Source organism: Gouania willdenowi, chromosome 18, assembly GCF_900634775.1.
Source record: "Gouania willdenowi chromosome 18, fGouWil2.1, whole genome shotgun sequence".
NCBI lineage: Eukaryota > Metazoa > Chordata > Actinopteri > Blenniiformes > Gobiesocidae > Gouania > Gouania willdenowi.
In genome coordinates this window covers 26,928,039-26,951,250 of record NC_041061.1, presented here as the reverse complement: position 1 = coordinate 26,951,250, position 23,212 = coordinate 26,928,039, and the positions used below count along the sequence as shown (strand labels likewise).

At 38.4% G+C, this 23,212-nt stretch overlaps 1 protein-coding gene across 5 annotated transcripts in view; it reads right to left on the bottom strand.

Annotated features, from left to right (window-relative positions):
- The window catches only part of ehbp1l1a (EH domain binding protein 1-like 1a), a 61,558-nt gene that overhangs the window by 3,074 nt on the left and 35,272 nt on the right, over nucleotides 1–23,212 (bottom strand). For 3 of the 5 annotated variants that reach the window (XM_028474503.1, XM_028474505.1, XM_028474506.1), the window contains 12 exons: nucleotides 23,135–23,200; nucleotides 16,663–19,331; nucleotides 16,531–16,582; nucleotides 14,573–14,770; nucleotides 13,936–14,427; nucleotides 11,910–13,784; nucleotides 11,577–11,751; nucleotides 8,189–8,343; nucleotides 8,056–8,104; nucleotides 4,020–4,508; nucleotides 3,877–3,901; nucleotides 2,574–2,617 (listed from right to left, as the gene is read on the bottom strand). In XM_028474503.1, the coding sequence (XP_028330304.1) occupies nucleotides 2,574–2,617; nucleotides 3,877–3,901; nucleotides 4,020–4,508; nucleotides 8,056–8,104; nucleotides 8,189–8,343; nucleotides 11,577–11,751; nucleotides 11,910–13,784; nucleotides 13,936–14,427; nucleotides 14,573–14,770; nucleotides 16,531–16,582; nucleotides 16,663–19,331; nucleotides 23,135–23,200 (6,289 nt within the window). The remainder of the gene's footprint in view (nucleotides 1–2,573; nucleotides 2,618–3,876; nucleotides 3,902–4,019; nucleotides 4,509–8,055; nucleotides 8,105–8,188; nucleotides 8,344–11,576; nucleotides 11,752–11,909; nucleotides 13,785–13,935; nucleotides 14,428–14,572; nucleotides 14,771–16,530; nucleotides 16,583–16,662; nucleotides 19,332–23,134; nucleotides 23,201–23,212) is intronic. The other 2 variants (XM_028474507.1, XM_028474508.1) reach the window with 2 other exon arrangements.

Here is a 23,212-nt window from a genome sequence, read left to right as displayed (position 1 = left end):
AACTTTATGAACAGCTTGCACATAACCCGAGTGTGTGCATGCGTCATTTTGGACCTATTTGGTGATTTCAAAATGTTTATTTTCATGTTTGTTTGACCGTTCGCTGTTAAGACGGATGGGCGGGACCTGCAAATTTCTCCGTGGATACAGCATTATAAACGCTGATATTTTCACCACGTGCTATATAACCAAATTATATAACTAAATGCGCACTTTGGATGTAGATGCTGAACGCACACAGAGCCATTTAGAGAGAGAGTTGCGACACACGGAAGAGTTCCCGGAAGTTTCAAAGAGTTCCCGGAAGTTGTTGGCGGCTGTTGATATCACTGGACTCTGAGGCTGATGGAGAAGCTTCCTAGGAGGATGGACAAACATAGCGGAGATAGTTCACGGTAAGAAGAGCGGACAAAGCGGTGTATCAGTCTGGTTCCAGTAAAAAGTGACCATAAAAAGCTGTAAATGGACTGATGTGTAGACGTGGGACCGTGAGGAGGAGACTTCATGTAGTAAAGGAAACTTATCAGTTGAAACACAGACATTTCCGTGCAACCTAAGCTGAGTACAGCAGCCCGCCTACCTGCCCGTTCTGATTGGCCGAGTTGTCTGAAGGGCACCCTCATCAGCCAATAGGGTGCGGCCTGAGTTAGGCCGCGGCATGTGTGTGGATTTTTCTTATTTGTGTGTCCCCGTGTGTGTGTGCGTGTGTGTGTGTGTGGCCTTTACATTGCGCGCTCCATTGGCGCCACAGGCAGAATATGAGAAGAATGTGTTGAGGGGCATCTTTGGTGTAAAACCCACCAGTTTTCTGTGTCTCTTCTCTATGGTAGTATGTTGGATGTTCATGACATGTTTGTGTGTAATTCATTTTTCCACTGAGTTTTTTAGGAGGGTCTAAGGACAGGGGATGCTCCAAGACATTTATTATCCATTTGCTTAAGTCCAGTAAACATTAGTATATATAATATAATATATAATAAACTTTATTATCATGTGCATGTCCCTTAGAATTAAACCAAGGAAATCTCACATGCTATGTAATCTACTTTGCACCCGCAAATATACCCCTTTATAACACCACAGAGTACAGAGTATGTACACCTCTTTGTACATCCAACCTTCAAACACATACTCATTTGGCCATAATTGACAACTCTACTTAAGCTCCCACTATATGAATACATACTGTACTTCCGACTGGCACTGTACTAGTGTATTTAATGCCTAAACATGAGTCTATGTCCAGCAACAGTGTGTGAGTGTGTGCTGCGCTGCAAAAAAAAAAAAAAAAAAAAAAGTGTTGCACTTCAGCTGTCACTGCGCAGTGTGCTGTCCTCAGAGCAGAGCAGAGAGGGAACAAATTAAGACAGGCTTGAAACACAAGCATCCACTATGAAATCAATCCTTTTTCTGCATAAAAACATGGATTATACTTATATTTGATAAATGGATTATGTCAATAGATCCACTGTTGTCTCTGGCGCTGCGGGGCGCACTGTGCACCAGTGTTTGACATATGTTTGTTTCCCCGTGCGCTGATCTGATGTTGACATTAACAGTTTATTAATAGAAGTAGGCTTACCACTAAAACAAACATAAATATGTCATTTGTATGAGGAAAACATAGGTTTTAATTGTCGTCTCATGTCGGGCTCTAATATAAATAACTAATGTCTGTCAGACCTGTAGGTGTCACTTTTGCTTTGTCGGGTTCTGGTCAAAGCTTGAATAAGATTCATATCATAAATGGTCTGTGTTTAAATGCAATTCAGCACCACCTAAAACCAAAACAAAATATTTGTCTCTCTTTTTCTTTCTCCTCGTCCTCCTCTGCACCTGCTCATTCATTCTCTGGTTTTTTTTGGTCAACTAATCGCTACGTGTGCCATAGTCTTGGTGGACCAACCATTTCCTTGGTTGACTACAGCCCTACTAATCTACTACTAATCTTAAAATACCATAAACTGTATTCTTTTTTAGATCTTTTCATATTTTTTAATTTTTTTTATTTTCTGCATTTTGGTTGGATTTTTGCCTGTAGGGTTTTTTTTTTGTTTTTTTTAATGGATTTTGTGAGTTTTTGTTTTTTAAGTCATTTTTAATTTTATTTTATCACACACACAAACACTCATGGTGCATGCACACAAACACTCATGGTGTGCACACACGAATGCGTGCATACACACACACACACAAACAAACACTAGTGTGCGCACACACAAAGCTCTGGAGGTGAATCAAACTTCTTTGTGTCACGGTCAGTGACATAAATCGCACAACGCAACAAATTGATAAAGAAATTTTTGGGCAATGCTTTTAATAGTGGATTTTACCGATTCGTTGTTGCGGCCTTAAGATATATTAATTCATGTTTTGATGGGCTGCAAATAATTCACAATTTCACCCTTTCCATGTGTAAAGTGTTGTGGTCTTATATTTTGTACATTGCCATTACAGATGGCGGTCATCCCATTAAAAATGGATTAATCATTTACTCAAAAACCCCTATGTACACATTTACATGCTTTCTACCAGAAGTGAACATGTTTTTGACATATCAAACCCTCACGGACCTGTCCTTCTGCTCTTGACTCTTCACATCCCACCGCTGATCTATCTGCAAAATACAAACAATTATCATTTTATCAAAATAAAAAGCCTGAGCTCAGTTGTTCTCTTATTTTTTTAATTTCTTTTTGTCATTTTGTTACATATAAATATATATATATAGTATTTTTTTTTTGTTTGTTTTAGTATTAGTGTGGTGTAATTCCTGTAATGTATTAGTTTAAAGGCTATTTATTATACATTTATGTTTTTGGAAATTTTATAATTTTCTATTTCGTGTTTTTTTTTTTTTTTTACTTTTTGTCATTTTGTTTTTCATGTATATATATATATATACATGAAAAAAATAAAATAACATAAAAATTAAAAAAAAACAAATATATATACATATATATAATGTTTTTTATTTGTGCATTTTGTTGGTTTTATGTCTTTTTGTCTTTGTAGGATTACTTATTTTTTATGGACTTATTGAGTTTTTGTTTAAACATATATATAAACCAAAAAATATAATATTCTGTGTGTTTTTAAAAAAAAGTCTTAAGATTCTTTTGTTTTTTTCATTGATTTTTTTGAGGTTTTTGTTGAAGTATGGATGTGGTCTCTTTAAGTAATTCCTTTTAGTGTTTTTGGTTTTTTTAAAATATTTTTTTATATTTTTTTGTTTTTATTGACTGTGAACCTTTGTTGTTTTTGTTATTTTGTTTTTCATATATATATATATATATATATATTAGTATTTTTGTCATTTTTATTTGGTGTTTTCTAATTTCTAACAATTTTTAATTTTTAATCATTGAATTTCAATCTTACTACATATATATTTTTTCGGATTTTTGTAATTAAAAAAACTTTTTCTTTAATGGATTTTGTGTTTTTGTTGTTTTCCTCATTTTTTTATATATATATATATATATATATATATATATATATGTTTTTAGATCTTTTCAGATTTTTTAGTTTTTCTATTTCATGCATTTTTGTTGTTTTTTTTTCTATGTAGGATTTTTTCTTATTTTATTGGACTTCATGAGCTTTTTTTAATGTAATTTTGTTTATATATATATATATTAGATGTTTTATTTTTTTTGGTTGTTTTCTTTACTTTGTAGGATTTTTTATATTTTATAAGTTGGTTCTTTTTGTTATATTGTTTATTTTTGTCTTAAATAATTGTTTTTTTAATGGATTTTGTGAGTTTGTGTGTTTTTTTAAAGTCATTTAAATTTTTTGATCATTTTAAAAAAAATATTTTTCTTTTGTGAGTTCTTGTTTTTGTAGTAATTCTCTATCAGAGATCTAACTTACTGTGCTCATGGTGCTCTGCAGCAGCCTAGAGAAAAACACAGACATTTGAAACTTACACAGACACAAAGCTCTAAGTGTATAGTATACTATATATACGTACATTAGTGTATATATTATAGTACAGCAGTAGGTTTGTATCGTACCCCAGTAGGAACGTCTCCATCTTCCACTGACCCACTCCTGCGCTGGGAGCGTCGCTTCTTTAACAAATCAGCGTCTTTGATGTGAGAAAACCCAGATTTAGAGAGGAAATGAGTCCTGGGTGGTGCTACTGGACCCTGAGCCCCGGTGGCCCCGCCGGGCGCTGTCCGTTTGTTCCTTGGAGGGGGGACCATGTCAATGGGAGGGGTTGTGCTCTCCAGACTCATGCCTTCCTCCTGGAGCTTCTCGGTGCAGTAGCGAACGGCTGCCTCGTGGTCCTCACCCTGGGGCTCTACGCTAGCTGCGTACCTGTAGCTGGACTCACTGCTGTTCTCCTCTATGTGCAGCACACTCAGCTCCTGACCCGTGAAGTGTGCTCGGATCTGGCTCAGGTACGTCATGATGATGAGGCGGTCAGGCACCGCCCGCAACATCATGTCCGACGGCTCCAACAGCCGCGAAATACCGAGTTCAGCGAAGCCGTCGAATGCCTGGAATGTGAATAGAGGAATAAATGAATGAATGAATCTGTCCGACGTCGAGAGAGAAGATAATGCTATGCTAATGCAAGCTAATGCTAATGTTAGGCTAATGCAATGTTCAATGATGCGGCCAGCACCTGCATCCTCACTTGCATTTTCTTCAGGAAATGTAAATATATCATCATTAGCATAGCATAGCATGAACCTAGCATAACATTCTCTAGCAAAAATCTAGCATTAGCCTAGTAATAGAATTTACTAAGCATTAACCTATCATTAGCTAGCATTAGCATTTACATTAGCAAGTATTAGCTAGTATTAGCATCAGCTAGCATAAACCCATCGACAGCTTTATCTAACATTAGCATTAACCTAGAATTAGCATTGACGTAACTTTAGCTTAACATTAACTTAGCATTAACATAACATTAACCTATCATTAGTATTAACATAACATTAACCTATCATTAGCATTGACATAACATTATTAGCTAGCATTAACCTCGCGTTAGCTTTAGCTAATATATTACAATTAACCTATCATTAGCATTGGCCTAGCTTTAGTTTAACATTAGCATAACATTAATCTAGCATGAACATAGCATTAGCATAACATTAACTTAGCAATAGCATTTACATAGCATGAACCCAGCATTAACCGAGCAACAGCATAAAATTTGCATTCAAATTAGCCTAGCAATAACATTTACTAAACATTAACCAAGCATTAACTAAGCATAAACCTAGCAATTAGCACTAACCTAGCATTAGCTAGCATTAACATTTACACTAGCTTAGCATTAGTATTAACATATTAACTAATTAATCAATATTAACCTAACATTAGCACTAACCGAGTATTAGTCTAGCCAATGAGCCCTCTGGGAAGACAGTCATCAACATCCCCCGCTAGATTGGTTGTCATTATAACTCACAACCTTTTCCGAAATGTCCTAAATCTAAGAACTTAGATGTATATGTAAGACAATATTATCACATCAGAATATAAAATTCCTAACTATCTTAAACGGTTTCGAAGAAAAGCTGTCCCCTTTGAAGATACTTCAAACAGGGTAAAAAAAATGGCACAAGATATTTGCGCACTTCTTATTTTCAAACTCCATCAAGGTATTGATAATCTGAAGCCACACACAAAATTTGGTTATCGTATCTTAAACAATTTCTGAGAAAAGCTGTCCCCTCAGACGGACGAGCACATGGACGGAAAGTTGAAAAAGGTTGAAAAAGTTATGACAATTTGTTAGCATAGATTTGAAGGTAATAGTGGATCAGCTCGTCTAGTTTAAGCAGCTCTACACTAGAACTATGGAATCACAGCTGAAAAGTCAATAATAATGTAATAACTCAAAAAGTTTAAAAGCTACAAATTATAAAAGTACAAGCATAAATATATGCAGGTCAGATACCACAGCACACTGATAGCATTCACCAAGGTCTCTGCCTGAGGAGGCTCTGCTATGTTATAACTAACGCTATCAACAACATACTGTACATAACCCTGAGAGAACTGTACAGCAGCAGATTCACTGAATCTCAGACTGGTCTGTTCCCCAAAACCCTTTGACATAATCAACCCTGATGTGAAAGTCAAGGTTTACAAGTTCTCACAATACTGTAATTGAGTTGCTTTTATGGGTATTTGAACCCTTTTTACTACTTTTTCTGTCTGTTTTTGACCACTCTAATTTGCAACTTTCAACCAATTTATGGTCTCTTTTGATCCATTTTATTTGTGAAACAAACAACGATTTCCATCTTTAAGATGACTATAATAATAGTAAACTTCCTGGATAACAGTGGATGTTATTCAGAGAAATAAATAAATGTGGTTATCACAGATTCATAGAACAATGGACCATCATTTTGCTGACTTTATGGATGGACCCCAAACATCTCCCCTTTATTCCCCCTTATAGATGGTCCTGTCTCCACATGTTTGTTCTTCAATGTTAATGTCTGTGTTCAACCACCTTCAGCTACAGTGGGGGTCCCTGCTCTATGGAACCTTTATTTTGGGGGTCACGGCCTTAAAAGGCTGAGAACCACTGGTGTACACTTCTGCTGAGTCATCTATCTATAAAAGCAAATAAGGTCTGTTTGTGTGTGTGTGTGTGTGTGTGTGTGTGTGCGTGTGTGTGTGTGGAGCAAATATCTCCCCGACGCGGTATGAGTTCGACCTGAAACTTAGTCAACGGCTTCCAAATACCCCGAGTGTGTGCATCCGTAATTTTGGAGTAATTTGGTGTAGCAAAACGTTTATTTTAATTTTAATATTACTGCTCCCTTTTGGTAGTGAGCGTGGTATTTCCAGTTCCGGGTCATGACATCACTGTGTCGCAGTTCATTTGGGTTTAAAAAAGAAAAGAAGGTCAATATTAAAAACGTTTTTGTACCGCTAAAAGTTACTTAAGTTAATATTTCATGGTTATTTAGAATTATTTCCGTGATCCAAACTTCCTTTAAATCGCGGGTCACGGGCTTCACTTCCTCTTTCGTCTCCATGACTGTGGGCGGTGGCTGCGCTGACGGTCATTAGCCGACCTTATCACAAACGTTCTGCTTCTTCAGACACAGGAATGTAACGTTTTTGTGAGCGAATGGGTCCACAACACGGCTCCACTATGATTATTGTTTGTTCTGCGTAAGGGTGAGTGTTTCTTCTTATATTATTCTATGTGCTAAGAAATATGCTAGCAGCTATAATGTAAACACACGCACACACACACGGCTGATGCGCGTGCGCATAAGAGTGCCGGGATGTACGTGCTAAATGCACACAGAGCAGTTAAGAGAGAGAGTTGTGACTTTGGTGTTGACTTTGGTCTCTCTTTTATCTCTCAACAACCTATGACGGATTATGTGCATGTGTGCGGCTGACGCGCGTGCGTACGTGTGTGACACACACACACACACACACACACACACACACACACACACACACACACACACACACACACACACACACACACACGCACAGTATTTATAATAAAAAAAAATACTAAATGAGTAAAATAAAAAGTACACAAAACAACAACAGAAATACACAAAAATATACAAAAAGGCTCCAAAAACACACAACATTCATTACAGAAAAATACACCAAACAACAACAAACATGAAAATTACTCAAAATACACAAAAAAATACACGAAATGACAACAGAAAAGCACAAAACTACACTAAAAAAGATTTTAAAAGAAATACACAAAATGACTCCAGAATCACACTACAATGGCAACAAAAAAAATATAACTATACAAAAAATGCAGAAAGATACAAAAATACACATAATGACTTCAAAAATACACATTACAGAAAAATGCACCAAACAAAAGAAATATAAAAATCAGTAAAAAAAACCAAACATTTATCATGCGCATGTCTCATAGAAATAAACCAGGGAAATCGCACACACAAATATACCACTTTATAACACTACAGAGTATTTACACCTCTTTGTACATCCAACCTTTAAACACATACTTATTTGGCCATAATTGACAACTCTACTTAATAAATACTCTACATAATTCACCTTCTTGTTGTTGTGCTGGATGTCGTATGGGTCCAACATCTCAAAGGTTCTAGAAAAGGAGAAGAAGTGCAGGAATGAGCAGCTACAATACAATACAGTGGTGTGTACTATATGCTATAGTGTTCTATCTTACACTGCTGATGGATGGAAGTGATGTAAGATGGCACAGAAAGCCATGCCGTTCCTCCAGGACGTGCTGAAGTTAGTGATCCTCACTCCCTTGTGACCCTGTGTTATGTCCTGACACCATTCCAGCAGAGACTGGCTGGATGTCACCAAGGAAGGACTCTGCAACACACACACAGGAAAAACAAGGCAGATTTCAAACTCTGTCATAAAGACACAAATGTGAAAATACACAGAATGCATCCAGACAGCATGGAGATGCCAAATGTGGTCCTTTGGAGCATCAAATTTGGCCCGCAGAAGAACAGAAAAATGACAGAAAAAATATAAATCATTATGTAAATGAATCTCAACAATATGTGCAGGGGTTCACAGTCTTTTTTAAAGGTAGGGTAGGCGAGGTCACAAAACATGGAATTTCAAAGTGTAAATCCTGTTGGGACTGATATCTGTCAATTGATTGGATATGGTCAGTTTCTTACATATTTAGTATTTAATGTATACTAAAGCACACACACAAACACGTGTGGTGGGCGCACACACAAACACTGCATGCACACACAAACACTTCATGCATACACAAACACTCGGGGATCGCGCACAGGCAAACACTCGGGGTTCGCGCACACACAAACACTTGTGGTGCACGCACACACAAACACTCATGGTGCACATACACACAAACACTGCGCATATACATAAACACCCGTGGTGCGACACACAAAAACACTCGCAGTGCGTGCTTACAAAAACACTCGTGGTGCGCACACACACAAACACTCGTTGTGCGCACACACACAAACACTCGAGGTGCGTGCTTACACAAACACTCGTGGTGCGCAGACACACAAACACTCGTAGTGCGTGCACACACAAATACTCGTGCACGCACACACTAACACCTGTGCACACACACAAATCTCTTCAGGTGAATCAAACATCAATTTATTATCATTAAATGTATCATTTCTGTAACATAAACATTTTGAAAGCTTTATAGGTTTACGGCCAAATCTTAAAAGGACCTTATTTGGCAGATCCTCATGGTAGAACAAAACACAACCGTATTTTTTTAATGTCTTAAGCCACAGCCACTTTTTTCTGAAAATCACAAACCCATAACAATAACGTTTTTCTAAGCTTCTATATGACCTACCCAGCTATTTTTGTTCAGATTGAAGTAGGACCATTAGTCCATATAAATGAATAAAGTTGAGTTAGTCATTACAGATGATGTAATATTTTGGAAATACTGTATATGATACTGAGTGACAATAAATCATGTTTTAAATACAGAATTCTGTAGTTCGCCCAAAACATAGAGATTTACATCAAATATAAAGTCAATTATCATTATCAAAGGCTGTAAAAGCAGAAATAATTGAACTAATGTATGAACATCAACTGCAGCAAGTTTGGTGATAATAATAAACATTAGGCCAAAGATACACATGTTCTTGTACAAAAAGTTCAGGCGGAAGCCCACTTTGCCACAACTGTGGCTAAGTGTGAATAAGTGTGAATAAGTGTGTAACTGTAATATGTCAATCAAATTGATTCCAATAATTGTTAGTTTTATTTTTGACTAATAGGTGTTGCAATTTGGCCTGAAATAAACACATATCAATTTTTATTCAGGTTTCTGCTGTGCCATGCACAATATTAATTTTGGTTCCACTCTTTGGTGCTATTACACATTAGTCTAGTTTAGCAATGCTTTGAGCAATCAAAATTAATCAGTGTTTATTAACTACATGATTTGGATTTATCAAAATATGGAGTTTTATGCAAATTGGAACAACTTTTGATAAAAAACAACGAAGGTAAGACACAATTTGTCAACATTGCTGACTTTTGCCGCTCTTTATTTTCTGATTTTGTGGCGTTGTTTTGGTACGTAACATACCCGACCGGCATTATCAGTGTATTCAACTTGGCTTGCAATTTCACGTAGGATCTTGTTGTATAGTTCTGTGTTTATTTTGTGACTCACAACAGTGAGTTTGCGGAGTAGACGACTTTTCCCTCTTTGAACATAATGGCCTGGTGTGTGTGCTCTGGTCTTTTGTTCTGAATGTGGGTTGGCTACACTTTTAGCTTCTATAGTTTTTTAGGATTACAGAGAGGTATAGAATTGTGTGATTTAATTAATTATTTACAACATTTAGACCCGTGAGAGTCACGGAAGCTGAAGCTGCCTCTGCCGGTGGGTCCGTTGAGGCTGAAGAGGTTAAAAGAAATGAATGATTGAAACGCTTTTAAAAAAGCCTTAGAAATGACTAAATGTTGTTCCTTGTCTGTGTTTATTTTGCCTTCAGTCAAATCCACCTATAATTAATCACATTACTGATTAAATACTGCAGCACATTTGTAAAAGTTTATGGAACTATTTACATTTTTTCCTGCCGTAAGTCTCTGCAGCGCATCGTGAGAATAGCTGAGAAGATCATTGGTGTCTCTCTTCCCCCCCTTCTGGACATTTACAATTCACGTCTCACCCGCAAAGCCACCAGGATTGCAGGTGACCCCACCCACCCGTCCTACAGCCTCTTCAGCCTGCTGCCATCTGGGAGGAGACTGCAGAGTCGCCGTGCTCGAACGAGCAGGCTCAAGAACAGTTTATTCCACCAGGCTGTCAGGAGACTCAACTCCCTCCCTGCTCTCCCTCCCATTCGTCCACTCATCCCCTTTCCCTTTCCTGCCCCTGCCTCCATCCCCCCTCCGCCTCCTTCCACCCTCTGCCCTCAGTTGTCTACCCTCCTTCACCCCTCTGCCCCCTCTGCCCTCCACCCCCCCCCCCCCTTCATCCTGCCACAGTCTGCCCCTACAGGACCTGGCATCACCCCCCTCCACCTCCACCCCCTGCGTGCTCCACTAATTCACGCACCCTAAACTCTGCACAGCCGTCATTGTATTGTTATGCTATTTGCACACTACCTCACTTTTTAACTTCATCTGCACTCTGTTTATATTATTAATACTGTAATTTATTTATATTCTACCTCATAGTAATTTATCCACATTCTACCTCATTGTTGTTCGTTATTTGTTGTCCGTATGTCTTTAGTTAAGTTATTTGTTGTATAGTACTGCTAGTTGTTTTTATTTATTTATTTATTTATTTTTTTTTGTGTGTTTGTTGTGTGTTTTAAGTGCTCTTTTTATGCACTGCAGGTTTGCACTGGGGGTTTGGGGGGATTGCAATTTCATCTGTGCTGTATGTTTAACATGGGGCATATTTGACAATAAAGAACCTTGAATCCTTGAATCCTTGAATTGAACAATTAAAAGCATGAATGAGGTCCTATTTCCTCCGTACAGCCCCCAGCGGAAATAGGACCTGATTCTCCAAGACAGCACATAGCAGAAAAAAGAAGAAATTACTTTGAACATACATGTGGAGCTGCGGTCCCCTCCGCAGGTCTTTTCTGGGGTGTTGTTGGTTCAATGGACTGCTGAATGACATCAGATTGTGTCTTGGTGTTGTCTAAAGAAGAACCACTCAGACGTTTCTTCCCTCGAGGAACCGGAATTGATGGATCACCAGGTACTCCCTCCTCCTCTGTTTGTCTGAAAAATAACATGAAAGAGGTTAGCGATTAGCACTGCTGTCACTCTAAGCACAGTTCTAGGTTATTTTTTTAGTTCCACAGCACGAATGGAACCACACGTGAAGAATGGACACAAATATCTCAGTTATAATAGCACACACTGCGTCTCAATCTTACCTTTGGTTCTCAGAACAACCTGCGGCTACAATTACTGACACAAATCCAAAGTCCAACTCTTCATCCCCTACTTCCTCTTTTAACTCCATTACTTCTCTGACTTTCTCATCCTCCACATGAAGCCAGTCGTCTTGGGATGAAGCAAAGGATCCTTCCACCTCTGCTTCCAGAACCTTTTTCATGCTGTCCTGTTCAAACACTGCCTCAGTTTCACGTGGAACAGAAGCTTCCTCTGTGAAGGTCCAGCCTTCCACGATTTCTTCTGAAGGTGCTTCGGTTGTCTCTCCACATTTTGAAGGAGTGTACTCTTCCTGCATTGCAGCGATTACTTGCATTTCCACCTCTAACGCAGCATCATCTACGCGCTGGATTGTGACAAAGTCGCCTTCAGAAATCAAACTTGATTCCAGTGATGAATCACACTTGGTAGTTTCTTTGCTAGCTTTGATTTCATTGACTTGAAGTTCATTCATCTCTTTGGGGTGTGGCTTGTCTACATAAGGAGAGCAGTCCAGGCTCTTTCTGGATCGAGGAAGGGGGACAGGCAGACATGTCTGTTCATTGGTTTCACCTTTTTCTGGGCCAAAGATCTCTGAATGACAGGAATGGGGAAGGCCAGAAATCACTGCGTCTTCCTGAAACAACTCACTGAAACACTTCTTCACCCTTGGTTTGGGTACAGGCACACTCAACAGTTCATCTGCAGCATCAGCATTTCCTCCCTCTTTGGTGAATTTGTTTCTTCTTAACGGAACTTGAATTGCTTCTTCAGCAGGTAGTTGATCCCCAGGAGGATTAAGGGGAAGATCTTGGACATGTTTCCTGTCTTTGGTCATTTCAGCACATTTCAGGCTTTTTCGAACACAAGGTCTTGGAACAGGATGTGTTGAAATTTTTTCTTCTTGTTGTTCTGCTGTAAGAGGCGTATCTACAGATTTCTGAAATGAGATAGAGCCAGACACTGTCTCTCTGTCTATGTTTTCTGCAACGTATCCTAATTCCTTGTTTTCAGGAGGTATCTTAGGTTCTTTGTCTCCCACAGGCTCGTCGTCAGTCCTGACAGATTTGCTCTGGGGGATTTTCTTACCATGGTGTGGAAGACACATTTTCTTGATAACTGATAAAGGGGCAGGTTGGTAAACTTGAAACTCCTCTGGTTCCAAAACTTTGGTCCTGCTCTTAGTTTCCGTTGTTTTTGAAGTGAGATTCACGGTGGAAGAGTCCTGACTCAATGAGGCAGAATTTGAAACAACCAACTTGTGTTCTGACTCCTTTGATTCGGCCACTTCTAATTCTGTCTGAACAGATAAGATTTTAACCACATGTTCTTGTGAATGTTGCTTTGTAGAGACTTCTTGTCTTTCTGATATCTGTGAAGTTGTGGAATTTGGCGAGTCAAAGCGAATCTCCATGTTCGGTAATGCATCAAAACTGTTTGAGACACAAAGGCTTCTCTCAGAAGGTTCAGATGTTGTTTGCACAGTTTGTTTCTCTACAATACAACATGTTCTTTGTTCACCTTGTGTCGAACCAATGTCATTTGTTGCACCTTTGCTTAAGTATTGATTGGTTACAATGTTAGAAAAGGGCTTGATCGATGAGCTATTGAGGTTTTTCCTGTAATCTGGTGACACACTATCCTTTCTTCTGAGTGGTCGTTTGGGAACAATGGGCTGGTCATGCTCGCACCCTGTTTGTTTGGGGTCCTGAACATTTCGTTTTTGTTTTCTGCCTCGCTGAGGGACAGCAAAATCAGCCTCTGGTCCACCTGCCGTTTCACTGCGATGTTGTCTGTTCTGGCTTTTGGCATTGATAGACTTTTCCGTTGTTTGCTGCAGAGATGCAACAGTTCCTTCTTCCATGCTTGTTGGTTTGCTTAAGAGGGGAAAGGACAAACTTCAGAAACACCCATTTTTCTGTTGCCATTCATTTATGTCATGCCACTAACACTTAGCAACAAAAAAGAATATTCATCAAAAACACAGAACTCCTCACACCGTGCAAACATGTTCACACTAACACTCACCATTTATCCATCTCAATAGAAGATACAACCACTTTATTGTCATCTTGCTCTACCCTTGCTTGCAATCTTTCGCTGCCCTGCTCAGTTGCCAATCCTTCACGGGAAGCAACTTTTTCTTCTACTTGAATTTCTTCCTTTGATATTTCTGTGAGGTCGGCCTCTGTCAGGGGCGGCCATTTCTTCATGCTTGCAACAGCTAAAAAGCTATTGTCACTGTCCGTAGAAGGCGACGTAGACGTTGACCGATCATCAACCAAATCCCACATGTAAGGCTCAACAGTCATTGGGTAGTCAGTGGGAGGGTGATCATGGAGGTCCTCCAAATCAGCTTCTTGTGTCTGTGCCAGAGTGAAGCTATTGGGGGTGTACGGAACAACCTCGTCAAGGGATGTTGCTGCTTTATCCCCCACATCTGAAGAAAGGTCGGGTTGTTGATCACCTTCAGCTAAAGCAGAACTACATGGGCCCAAAATGGATGCTACTGTTTCATAACTGTAAGAAATGAACGGATAGTATGGTAAGTGAATGGATGGTATGTGGGACACGCATTGATTCCAAACATACTTATTTGGGGATTAAACCTTTAAGTAGTTGTTGCATGCATCTTTTACATAGTTTTCCGGCCACGCCTACTTACCTTTTATTGAAGACACCCACAATAGTGTTTACTAATCCAGAAGAATCTTCCACGAAATGAGAAGTTTCTACAGATTTTTCTATTGTTCCATCTTCCTCCAACACTTCCCAACCCAAAACACCCACAGGTTCAGACGGCTCTAGTAGTCTCGTAACTTTTTGAGGTTCCTTTATCATACCCCGGACTTTTTCTGATGTGCTGGGGACCCAATCAAAGAATTATCATCCAAGAAGAGCTTGAATTCTTGAAGCACACAATTTCTATTCTAAAACTGTGCACGCAGATACATGTTCAAACACACACGCACGCACACACACACACAAACCAAGAGTCCTTTAATGTACATATTCCCATGCTCTGCAAATAAACACACAACTCTGATTCTCTCCAGGGTTGGGGTCAATTATAATTGTAATCACATAATTCATAATTAAATACAATTATAGCGTAAATATAATCGTAACTGTTATATTTAAAAATCTGTCACCGTTATTATATTGTATTATTATTATATTGTATGATCATAATTGAGTTAAGATTATTTACTTTGTGATTGTAATTACCATGGAAATTCAATAAAAACTGTCAATTGCAATTTAATTAAATGTAAAACAGGTCTATGTAGTTAACAAATATTAAAATGTTTTCATATTAAGTTTTGCCACTACCTGTCAGTGAACTAAGGTTTAGTGCAGGGGTGTCAAACTCATTTTAGTTCAGGGGCCAAATATGGACAGGTTTGATCTCAATAGAGTCACAGATTTTAACTGGGAAAAAGAACAATTTTAACATCAATTGTGCCCTAGTTTTTAATATCAGCCCCTGCCGGATCTTCACTTCAAAAATTCTTGATTTTGTAACAAATTTCTGTGGAGCTTAGAAGAATTTTGTGGAGTTGTTTTTGAGAAATTGCAAGATGTGTGAAAAAATTCTTACCACAAATTAAAATTAAAAATGACTGTGATATAAACTAAAAATGAAATATTGTAGAGTTTCATAAAATTGGGGAATTTCAAATATGTACAACTGGATTATTTGTTAATTTACAAAATAAATGACGTTTTCTTTTCTTTTTACTGTCTACTGCAGGCCAAATTAGATGCTCTAAAGGGCCGCATTTGGGCCCCGAGCCTTGACACATGTGGGTTAGTGGGTAAAAGTTAGGACATAATAGAATTTTATCGAGTAACAAAACTGTGAATGTAACTGATGTTTTGCACGTAAAGTTTAAAGAGCTATTGCTAAATTCCAACTCTGGTCCCTAGTTGGACTTTTACATTAGATATTATAATCTGTGCACTAAAATATAAATGTGAAGATGATAAAACAACATAGTGCACATAAAAAACTGCATACAATCGTCACAACGCTATGTGAATAAAAGTTAGTAAAATTGAAATTGAATCTTTGTAATTGAGATCATAATTGTAATTGACTTTCAGTGAAAAAATGATTTATTTGTAATTGGAAAAAATGCCAGTTATCATAATCAGAATTGAGTTGTAATTGAACATGGATAATTGAAAATGGAATTGTAATTGAAAAATGTAATTGAGCCCAACCCTGATTCTCTCTATCTTAAAATGTTCCTCACTAATGTCAGCACTGTTCAAGGACAGCAGATATTTAGGCTCATGAAAATGCTAAATAGCTAGTGCCTTTGAAAAACCGCTAACCACAGTTGCTAGCGAGCAAAACGTTTAATGTCAAAGCCCAGTCTGTGGCCGATTGCAATTTAAAAGAAGTGCATTGCCTTCGGGTACAAGTTAAAGTGTCTAAAAACAAAACAGCAATAAGACCAAACGACCAACCCGCTCTACCTCCTGAATAACTCTGCCCATTAGTACCACAACACATAGTTTGAAATGTTCTTAAAGTTCCATACAAAAGTCATTAGCATGAAATCCATCTCAAGAAAACCAAAGGTTGCTTTCACAGCAGACCATGCAAGAACTTACCCCTGTTCCACATGAACCTCTACGTTGGGCTTGGTATTATCATTGTTCTCATCTGTCACAATTACAGATACTTTAAAAAAGTGGAGAAGTTTTGAAATGCCAACTTTATTGTTAGACTGGCGAGTGCCTCACCACATTCATGCTGGGAACTGGGACTGATGACGGATGTGGGAGGAGCCATGTTGTCTTGTGATTCAACGTATGCTGATTCTTGTATTGGAGGAATTTCATTGGATTTGAGCGTTAGAGAGTTTAACATTTCTTTATTTTTTGGATTAGATAAAGCAATACTTGGCAATCCAGGGAGTTGAGAAACACATGGGCATGATGTGGCCATTGTTACCATGGACTTCATTTCATCTTGATTTAGGTATTGGTCCGTGCAAAAGTTAGAGAATTCAACCGTTTTTTTCAGCAGCTTAGAATCTACAATTCTGTTGGGTTTTGTACTTGTTGGTAGATCTACACATTCGGCACTATGCCTTCTAGCTGATGGTAAACCTGGAACACGTGAAACACATGGAGCAGATGTGTACAAGCTCACCATGTCAAGGCTTCTGTTTGTAATGAATGCAGATGGAAAACCACAAAGTCTGGCTTTTTGGGGACACGATGTCACCATTCTCATCATGTGCTTTATATTGCAGTGGTATGGCTGCTCTAGACATATCTCATTCAGATTCCTCTTGGGTTTAATCAAAAGTGGATATGTTTCAGTTAGCCATTCTAGCCTTAAGATTGTAGTCAAGGATCCAAATCCTCTAATACTTGAAATATCTGGGCAGTAGGGGAGCAAGTTGACCATGTTGACTTCAGTCCTGGTTTTGACTTGAGGTCGAGATGGGAATCCAGAGCTCCTGGGGGCTTCTGGGCATGACGATGCCAAGGAAATCATTGTCTTTGTCATTTCTTTATCTTGAATTGGACCGTCGAACACAAAGGTGGAATTCTTTGGAGGATTGTCCCACAAACATTGACGATCAAAAAGCCACTGCCAATGTGAGACTTCTGCAATGGATGATGAGCCTGGATAACGAGATGCATTATTACAAATGTCCTGAAGTCGCAGCATGTCATATCTGGCAACAGACGGTAAGCCTGGAATGGCTGATTTCCTTGGGCACGTGGGAACTAAATAAATACTATTGTTCTGAGTGTGTGCGTTAAATTGGCCAATCATTAACTGTGGGTTCTTTGGTGGCCTGGGCATCAACACATCCCTTTTCAAAGGACGTCTTTCCTCGGTATGGGTTTCAGTTGATGAAAATCCAGGAATGACAGAAAGTAAAGGACACAAAGGAAGCAGGTGGACTATATTGTAGCTGTAGTACTCATTGTGTGGTTTGGGGGCAGATGGAAAACCAGGTACTCTTGACATGATGGGACAGGATGGCAAAAGGGAAACCATTCTTTTTGTAGCTCTTTTGTCTTTTAGGTTAGACGTCAGCCACACAAGCTTGTCCTTCTTATTTAGTTCATGCAATAGTTCCTTACTAAATGCACAATCATGAATACTGTGAATAGATGACATTCCAGGTATCAGTGATCTTCTTGCACATAGGTTTGAAAGACTGATCATATTTCTTGTGTGATCATAAACTGATGGGTTTGGTACTGAGGCAATGCCAAAAATATGCGAATCTCTTGGGCAACATTGAGCAAGAGAAACAATTTGTTTCATGTTTTCACTGTTTTCAGTGTTCTCGGACAGTGGTGCATTGAATTTTTCTTGTTTCTCCCAAAAAGGATAGTGGTTAGTGTTCCAGTCTTTGTTGTCAGGTTTGTGAATTGAAGGTAAACCAACAATAGTGGAGACATTAGGACAGGATGGAGCCAAACCTCCCAAATGTTGTTTAACTCCATTTTGTAAACAACCATTTTCTTTTTGGTGATCATTTTCCATCAGAGGTTCCCCTCCAGATATCAATGGCCTTTCTTCATTTGCAGGAATTGAACTAATCCCACCTGAATGTAGGCACCAAAGAGAAGAATCCTCCTCATTTTGACAATTAAAGTCAATGTGGGTTTTTAATGAAGAAGGAAACCCGGGGTTTCTCGACACCCGAGGACACAATGGTGCCAATAAAACCATTTCCATAGTGTCGTCTGGATTGTTTGATGAACTTGCAGTTATTGCGTCTTTTCCTTTTGTCTTTTTTTTGTACAATAACTTTGGCTCTATGAACCACAGTTTTTCTTCTTTTACAGGGAATCTGGATGGCATGCCAGCAACTTTATGCACTATAGAACCGGTAAACTGGTTAAATATGGTTTCAGGCTTTGCATTGTACAGAAGAGACGGAGGGTTTTCTTCCTTTATTTGTAGATCAACAGACGTGAGTGTCATAGTATTGCCATCCTCAAATGGAGTCTTCAAAATACTTTGACTATCAGGAGAAAACTCATTTGCTGGCTGAAAAATAGAAGTGACCTCCAACGTGTCGCTTGCCACTGGGGAATATAGTAACGGGTGCAGCACTTTAGACTCTGTCTTTGTCTTTTCTTTATCGTAATCCTCAACAATATGTAAAGAAGCTCCAGAAAACCAGGGGATAAAGCCACTTGATTCATTGCTCTTTTCTTTGACTGATGCCTGATTGGTAGTTGCCTTCGGTAGTTCCTCCCATTGGATGGTCTGGTCTGCAGGGCTTTTTTCTGCTTTTGGTAGCTCCTCCCATTGTATGGTGGAGGATGGAAGATGTATCTTCTGCTCAGCTGTATCTATCTCTGCTTGGGATGAGAATTCTTGGGCATCATTAACAATTGACCACTTTGGCTGCTGCCAGCATGGGTGTTCATCTCTACAAAGAATGCAAAAAAAATTAAGTCTAAATCGACAGATACAGATCTTACGTGATACGTTTTGAAATAGAAAGAGCATGCATCTGTAATTAGTAGTAAAATGGAATTTACAAACAGTGCAAAGAGAAAAAAAAATCAATGTATTTTAGTCACATGAACAACAGGTTACAGGTTAAGTCAATCCAAGGGTGTTTCAGTCAATGCAACAACTTATAGACGCACAATGAGGTCTATCGGTCGACTGCACAACAACCAAAACTTTATCGGAAGCTTTAGCAAAATAAAATCAAACATGTCTCACAAACGCAACTGTTTAGTGATCTCCTGCTGCTCTAGAAGGACTTTTAAAGAAAATAACCTGATTAAACCTTTACTATTATATATGATCTTTGATAGAGCGTCATTACAAGTACCGTCTAAAGCGTTTTTTTTGGCAAATTGACCAGTTAAGGCAAAGTTATAGAAAATAATAAAACCTCAAATTGATGCAACTTTTGCTGCAGTTTTTTTTTTTTTGAAAAAGCTGCTGCAAAATCAGGCATTTTAGGCCGCAACAATCACAGAAATTGGCTGTTTCCTATATTGCCCACCCCTAATTAAAAGTATTTAGTATATAAGGCACCAACAATATCTAATCGATAGGTGACAGGTAGTGACTATATCTTTTTTTAAAATTTGGGGACATTTTCTCAAATAATTTGAGGGTTGAGTAGGATTTTGGAAAAATTAGGTTTCTTCCAACAATTTGAGAATAAAAATTACTTCCATTGTGTTCTACAAGCATGGGAAAACTGCCAAACCCTGCAAAAATTGCAGAGTTTCATTAAATTTAATAAAACTCCCCTTGAATAATTAAAAGTTCTACTTCCAATTAAAACTGTTGAAATGTCATTTTTTAAAAAGTACTATTTTGCATAGATACCAATATTTATATTTGGATATGATACAGTGATTTAAAATTACTCACAATTTCTGTTTAATTTCAATAAATAATTCCCATGAAAACTTTCGATTTTTTTAATATTGCGAAAATTCCCGAGCTTGAGTTCCCATAGAAATTTGCCAGATATTTTACACCCCTTTGTAACACTACTGAGATATCAACAACTACATTATTTTGTCATTTATACTGTTTTCTCAGCCATTTTTTCCATCCACTGTGGGTCGATTTGGACGTTTTAAAGCGCTTGAGTTTGACACGTGTACTAACAACACAGTACATTATTAGGGCTGGGACAAGTCCACAATACTATATGATACACACTCTTGTGTTCACAAGATCGATACAATACGATATTTTGAATAAGACAAAATAAAATAAAAATTGGGACTTTGTTGCATTAATCAATTCTTAAAAAATACAGCACAATAAAAAATGCAGTTAATTGCTTATTTTTTTCACTCCAAAGCGCGGAACCTTTCTCATTTTACAAACTCCCTGTCTACGTACCCATAATACTAACTGCACATTAATTTTAGTTTAAATAAAAACACTGGATGGAAAACAAAAGCCCAGTTGAGTGAAAATTATGCAAGAAATAGTTTGTGGATCAGCGGAATTCAGCTAGCACCTCAATGCTAAACATGTAGCAGCGAGCACCTCAATGCTAAACATGTAGCAGCTAGCACCTCAATGCTAACCATGCAGCAGCTAGCACCTCAATGCTAACCATGCAGCAGCTAGCACCTCAATGCTAACCATGCAGCAGCTAGCACCTCAATGCTAAACATGTAGCAGCTACCACCTCAATGCTAACCATGTAGCAACGAGCACATCAATCCTAACCATGCAGCAGCTAGCACCTCAGTGCTAAACATGTAGCAGCTGGCGCCACAATGTTAAACATGTAGCAGCTAGCACCTCAATGCTAAACATATAGCAGCTAGCACCTCAATGCTAACATGTAACAGTGAGGACCTCAATGCTTATCATGTAGCAGCTAGCACCTCAATGCTAACATGTAACAGCTAGGACCTCAATGCTTACTATGTAGCAGCAAGCACCTAAATGCTAACATGTAGCAGCTAGCACGGACAACGGTTGTAGTGGGAGCAGCCAGTGTCTCCAATCCACACTGGACAAGATGACAGAGTTCAGAGCCAAAATGATGAGTGAGTGACAAATGAACAAAGTGCTGCTACAGATAGCATCGTCTGACCCAACTTATCAACTGCTAAACTAAATTCATCAGCTTCATCAGTTGCTCTGTTTATTTCATGATATCCACAGATATTCTAACTATTTTACAATGTTCAGTTTCCACTTCTCTCTAATGTTCTGTACTAACATGCTTGCGTTAACACCGAAGAATCCTGGAGCGGTTAAAATGGATTTTTTTTGCCAGGATGTCTAGAGCGAATCAAGCAGGAGAACTGACTACAGCGCATATCAAGACCTTCAAACCACGGCAACTTGTTGTTGCTCTCTTGGTGAATGACCAAACGAACAAATCAGAATTCATAGCATCTACAGGAAAAAGCATGCCACAACCCCCCACCATACAAACAAGACACCATGTGGCGTGTTAATATCACAAGACCTCGCCCCACTCCCTTACATTAGCATTAAACCAGTGGATCTAAACCTTTTCAGGTCGTGATCCCAAAATAAAGGATCCAGAGAGCGGGGACCCCACTGTAGCTGAAGTGTGGCTGAACACACACATGACACAGTCATGTGGAGACAGGGCCATTTATAAGGGGGAATAAAGGGGAGAGTTTTTTGGGGTCCATCCATAAAGTCAGCAAAATGATGGTTCATTGTTTTAAGAATCTGTGATAATAACATTTATTTATTTATCTGAATAATATCTACTGTTATTCAGGAAGTTTACTATTATTATAGTCATCTTAAAGATGGCCAAAAACAGACAGAAAAAGGATTCAAAGTGTCAATATTGGAGCAATTAGTTTAAACTGGCTAATAACGGGCATGACAAATGGAAAATGTGGTTAAATTGGCAAAAATAAGCATGAAATATAGTGAAAAAAGGATACAATTGACAATAATAGTACATCAGGTGGGAAAAGTGGTGGAAAAGATGTATAAGTCCCAAAAAAGTCTTGAAAGTGGAAAAAATGTGCAGAAAACGCATTGAAGTTTGATGGTGAAGTGGCAGAAATGGGAGTAATGTAGCAAAATACTTTAAAAGGAGCTAAAATAGCGGAAAAGGTGGTGAAAGGGGATTCTTAAAAACACAGAAATTGGTTAAAAGTTACCATTTAGACTGGGCACAAATTTACATAAAAAGTGGTTAAAAGGTTTCAAAGTGTAAATATTGGCTTAAAAGTGGTAAAAATGGTGGGAGGGGAAATTGGGGTAGTTAAAAAAGTGGGAACAATTAGTTTAAACTGGCAAATAATGGGCATGACAAATGGTGAATGTGGTTAAATTGGCAAAAAAAAAAAAAAGCATGAAATATGGTGAAAAGAGGTTAAAAGTGACAATAATGGATCAACATATGTGACATTAGGTGGAAAAGTGGTGGAAAGGGTGGAAAAACTGTGTAGAAAAAACATTGAAATTTGACAGAGAAGTGTCATAAATGGGAGTAATGTAGCAAAAAAGTGATGAAAATAGATTAAAATTTGGATAGTTTGGTGTAGTTGCAGAGAAAGAGTAAAAATAAGCAAAAATTGGCTTAAATTGTATAATATTCTTAGTTTCTTGAAGGGATCTGGCGACTCTTTCCCAGTGTCTCGCGACCACATATGGGGTCCCAACCCCAAGGTTGAGAACCCTGTATTAAACAATAGGTGCAAATGCAATAGGGTGCACAGTGAACACACACAGGCCACCCACCTCTTCCTAACTGTGAGGAATAAGGGCAAGTCTGGAATGGAGTGCCACACTCTGAAATGTAAGTGTCTGCAAACAGGA